The 5,264-nt window shown below is 38.1% G+C and overlaps 1 protein-coding gene across 1 annotated transcript; it reads left to right on the plus strand.

Annotated features, from left to right (window-relative positions):
* Window positions 1-613: 613 nt before the first annotated feature.
* On the plus strand, window positions 614-2,293 carry LOC119500422 (transmembrane protein 169-like). Its single transcript, XM_037790128.1, has one exon. The coding sequence runs from the start codon at window positions 614-616 to the stop codon at window positions 1,265-1,267; it is 654 nt and encodes a 217-aa protein (XP_037646056.1). The 3' UTR covers window positions 1,268-2,293.
* Window positions 2,294-5,264: the final 2,971 nt, after the last annotated feature.

The raw sequence follows: 5,264 nt of genomic DNA on the forward strand, positions 1-5,264 counted from the left end.
TCTTAATGATTAATGGTTGATGATGAATGCTTTGACTTTTTTTCGACATTGATGTACATGTTTTTATATAATAAAACATTGAAGATAAATACACACAAGAGGGGGGCGTTCATATGGAGAACACGGAAACACAGAACACGGTAAACACGACCCCATTTGAAGGCACCAGAAGTGAATGACATCAGCTGACAGGAAGTAAACATGGATCCAAGCTGTTGCCTAGCAACACAATTCCATTGAAATGTTTCAGAGTGAAATGTCAGACAGAGGGTAAATACAGGCATATAGACAGTATGAGAAATGTATTTTTTTTTTAATATTACAGCATACAGTATAAACATGTTCTAGTAGAAACACAAAATACAGGTATGAACCTGAAAATAAGCATAATATGGGACCTTTAGACAAGGACTTACCATACTTATTGCTTGCCTTGCTTTTTTCTTTTTTTGTTGTTTGTCATATAGGTAACTGTCTTATGTTGTATTATCTCTTAGTGTAAATCTTTTTATTAAATTTTTCAAAGTACATAGTCAAAACAACATACCAAACAATATAAGGTGCACAACATATCAGACAAGTACATACATAACTAAAATACTAGAGAAAAAGAATGTTGTATTATCTCTTAACAGGAGGAGGATGGAGCCTTCCTCCAGACAGCCGCTACGTGACCCTGACAGGCACCATCACCCGAGGGAAGAAGAAGGGTCAGGTGGTGGACATTCACCTCACTTTGACAGAGAAGGAACTCAGGGATCTGGCCAAGTCGAAGGAGCGTCTTGACGCAGAGTGCGACGGGGAAGGCTATAAACGCAACTGCAGCTTAGGCATGTGCCAGGGACCCCATGTTGTCCTGTGGAGCCTCTCCTGCGCTCCCGTGATTTTCCTCCTCTCCTTCATCACTTCCTTCTACTACGGCACCCTCACCTGGTACAACGTCTTCCTGGTGTACAATGAGGAGCGGACGTTCTGGCACAAGATTACAATATGCCCCTTCCTCATCATCTTCTACCCCATGCTCATCATGCCCATGGCGCTGTCCCTGGCTCTGTACTCCGCCGTGGTGCAGGTGTCCTGGGCCTTCAGCGAGTGGTGGCAGGATGTGAGGGACCTGGAGAAAGGCTTCTGCGGATGGGCCTGTGGGAAGCTGGGACTGGAGGACTGCTCCCCCTATAGCATAGTAGAGCTGCTTGACTCTGATACTGTCTCTGGTACTCTGCACAGCAAGGCCCCCAGTGAACTCGCCCAGACGTCATCAGTGTGAAGTGGGGGGGACGCTGAGGTCCAAGTCACATGTTGGTGTCGGCCTAAGTTGAAGTAATGTGACAAACATGTGCCAGAATGTTCAAGTCTGTCACAGGAAAGTACTTGAAAGCTGTTTCTCTATACTTTTATGTAAATGGCAACTTATCAAACACTGCCTGAATTGTCCTGAAATGCTGAAATTTTGTAAATCATTATTGGATCCAGATCATTATTGCTCTGAGCATGGGAGTGTTAATGTTGGGTATTTTTTTTTACTTTTAGGTTGTTATTGTCATTAGAGTTATCATCCAATCACCAAATCCTCATAACCTTTTGATACATGTAGGCCTTGGTGCATCTTGTTGTAAAATAAGCTGGCGATGGACACTGATACACACGCTGTTGGAGGCCTGAAAGTCAAACCAAGTTTCACTTCATCTGTAAATATCTGTAATTATATGTATGTGGTCACTGAGATCAAAAACAGGATGCATTTCAAGTCATCATAATCACTCTGTGAAGTTGTATTTGAAGTAAGGCTGGATTACTATTGAAAAAAGTGCTCCAAGGGCTCCAGATGTGTTGATTACTTTGTGGAAATTTGATTAGTTACTGATTTGATTGTGAATACGCACCATTGAGCACAATATTGACAGAAACAATAAGCACCTTTTAGATGGGTAATGTCTTGTGAAGGAGTTCTGTGTCAGCATCTAAAGAAGTTTGTAAAGGATAAGGATGACGTTACTTTATAGAGTTGGAAATAACTTTTTTGTCCACCTTCCAGATAGATAGATAGATAGATTACCATTGTTTTTATTGGCTGGTGACTGAAGCAAATCGAGCAGCCACTTGCATATTTTACCATTATTTGGCTGGTGGCTAATGCTAATTTCCAACCCTGTATTTTTCCTATTGTAAAACAAATCAACAGTGTGGCTCATTGATGTGTTTTTTTTTTGTTTTTTTTGAGAACAATGGAAGTGTGAGGAGTGAGGAATACATCCGGCTTTGGATACACAGGAAATACTTGTTAGAGGGATTCATCCGGTGTTGACAATAAGAAATATATGGACTATTACAACCTTATCCTTTAATACCTGTGTTATTCTGGATGATGATAGATAGATAGATAGATAGATAGATAGATAGATAGATAGATAGATAGACAAATAGGACTAAAACAGTTAAAACTACGGTTGACAACAACAGTGCTAACAGTTCAGGGTACAGAACCTATTTAATTTGTTCAGTGTTGTGCTTACATGGTGCATATTCCTAAAAAGATTTGTGTTTCATCAAGAAGTACCACAGCGTATGACTACTTGTTGGTTTCTGGGCATCTAGGCTGATTATTACTAAGCTGCCATGTGTTGCTGCTGTGTGCTCTGTACTTGATGTGTACATGTAGTTGACAGAGTACATACAAGAGAGGGAGGGAGAGGGATCAATAGGGGCCCATTGCTTATTTTTGGCCCAGGGTCCTCTAGCAGGTTGATCCAGCCATGATTTGAAGCCATAGTCAGGACAAACTGACATTTCTTTGGTGAAGTTTTTTCATTTTCATCTAAGGCATCATCAACACAGATGTTTGTGATCTTGCTTGTGTTGTTTTCATTATTTTGTTCTACACACGAATAAAATGAAGGTCACTGTAATTTTCCACCTTTCCACACAGTCATATTTTGAATGTTGATTTAATTTATTTTGAATATTTAAGTCTAGTACACTACCTTAAATTGTTCTAGCTATAGGTGTTTTATACTTTGGCTCTTTGGAGTAAATGTATTGCAAACAGCTATCATGAAGTGGTTGAAACGCATAGCTAATGGGGTTGGTTTAAGTAGATTGGATTAAATATTTGATGATTCAAATGTTTATGATTAGACCTAGCTGAGTGGAGTGATTCAATTTTGTTCTCATACAGGCAGAGACATGGATCAGTGGCTGTGGACTGAGTCTGTATTGCACATTACATGTTGTGAAAACACTGGATGCAAAGTAAAGAAGTACACAAATTAAATAAAGTGTTTTTTGTCATTACATAACAATTATGTGAATATTTCTAAATCTATATTGTGGAAAAGAAAATCAGCAGCTCAGTGTTTCTGAGTGGCTTATAATGCCTATGAAAAAACAAGTCGGCACATATCCCTGCATGGTGCACACAAATACAGATGGCTCTCTGGGGTTTGGGTGCTTTGAGATCTGATTATTGGCACCCTGGAGTTACACTGGGATGCTTACTGAAGAAAATCCATATGCTCCAAAACAGTATATCAGACAAAAGCACTGTCGGGGTCAAGGCATATTTACCAGCTTGTAGTGGCCTGTTTTACAGTCTGTTTTTGTTAAACTAATGTTAAAACATCCATCCAACCATTATCTAGAACCGCTTATCTTATTCAGGGTTGCGTAGGCGGTGTACAACCTGGACAGGTCGTCAGACTATCACAGGGCTGACACACAGAGACAGACAACTATTCATGTTCACATTCACACCTGCGGTCAATTACAGTTAAGATTGATTGATTTTATATGATGAAAGATTTGATTAAGTTGTTTTACATGATTCTGACATTGTTTGAAAATGCATTGGTATCAATATAAAAAACAAACGCACCGGACTAATACCGTGGCAAAAAGGGACACTGCAGGGCTTTATTTCTTTTTTTTTTTAATTTTTTTTTTTAATCAAAGGCAGTTGGATGCCTGTGATGAAGCCTTTACAAAAGTAACATTTTATCCGAAAAACTATACAAGCACTAAACTACATACTCTGAAGAAGCAAGGTGGCTAATTCAGTTAAAAATAGGAAAACAATTTAAGGTTATAACACAGAACAGTCGATGGGTCAAAACCTCCCAAAATGAGCCGGGGTCATGGCTACTGTATGATTGAGGACAGTAAGATTTTGTCCTTAATAATTGTTTTCCTGGAAATTTGGGGGTTTTAGTATTTAGTATTTAAAGTGTGGAGACTGTTGCATTTAGAGCTCAGTTTGAGACTCCTCCACCTGTGCCATGCTCTGGCCTGATCCAGTAAACTCGGCTTTTTGATGGGTTATATGCAGCACAGACTATGTCCACCCATTATGTTGAAGTGTTCAATCTCCGGCTGAAAGCAAAGTGATAAAAGCACACACACAAACAGAGAGAGAGAGAGAGCCATTAAAAAACAGCTTTGCACAATGATGCACCCCTCTATCCTGGCCTAGATTCTGCACAGTCGCTTTTTCTGTGATGATGACTCATACAAAATATACCAAATGTCACAATATCATTGATCTAATGGCAGTATGCATCTGAACAGACAGAGACTAAATCGCTCTACACAGATGACAAACAAAGCGTGGTAGATTTGTTCAAATAGGGTGGAATAGAATATGAAAAATCCAATTAATTAAACATTTAATATTTTAGGGGGAGTGGGTGTGACTTTGCATATTTTGTTTATATATTATATTACATTAATTAATTATTTTATTGCTCATATTTATTTATTTATTATGTAATTATTGATCATCATATTAGACTTCGATATTTCTAATAATCTTTTCTGGAAATTCGGGGTTTTAGTATTTAGTATTAAGTGTGGAGACTGTTGCATTTAGACCTTTATGTAGGGAAATAAAACTTCACATAGAAAATAGAATTAAAATGATTAAATAGAATATGAAAAATCCAATTAATTAAACATTTTATATTTTAGGGGGGGTGGGTGTGACTTTGCATATTTTGTATTTAATTAATTGTTTGTATATTATATTATATGAATTAATTCATTTTTATTGCTCGTATTTATTTATTATGTATTTATTGATCACCTCGATATTTATAAAATTTCTGGCTACAGTCGTGAAATTAGCTACCAGTCTATTTGCATATAAGAGCACAGAGCAGTCACACCCATAATAATCTCTCTGTGCACAGCAGCATATGAGACACTGGAGGGCGTTTGACCTATATTTGATTATCACGGTACATTTCATTGCACCAAAGCTCAAGAACACCACC

Source organism: Sebastes umbrosus, chromosome 13 (assembly GCF_015220745.1).
Source record: "Sebastes umbrosus isolate fSebUmb1 chromosome 13, fSebUmb1.pri, whole genome shotgun sequence".
Lineage (NCBI taxonomy): Eukaryota > Metazoa > Chordata > Actinopteri > Perciformes > Sebastidae > Sebastes > Sebastes umbrosus.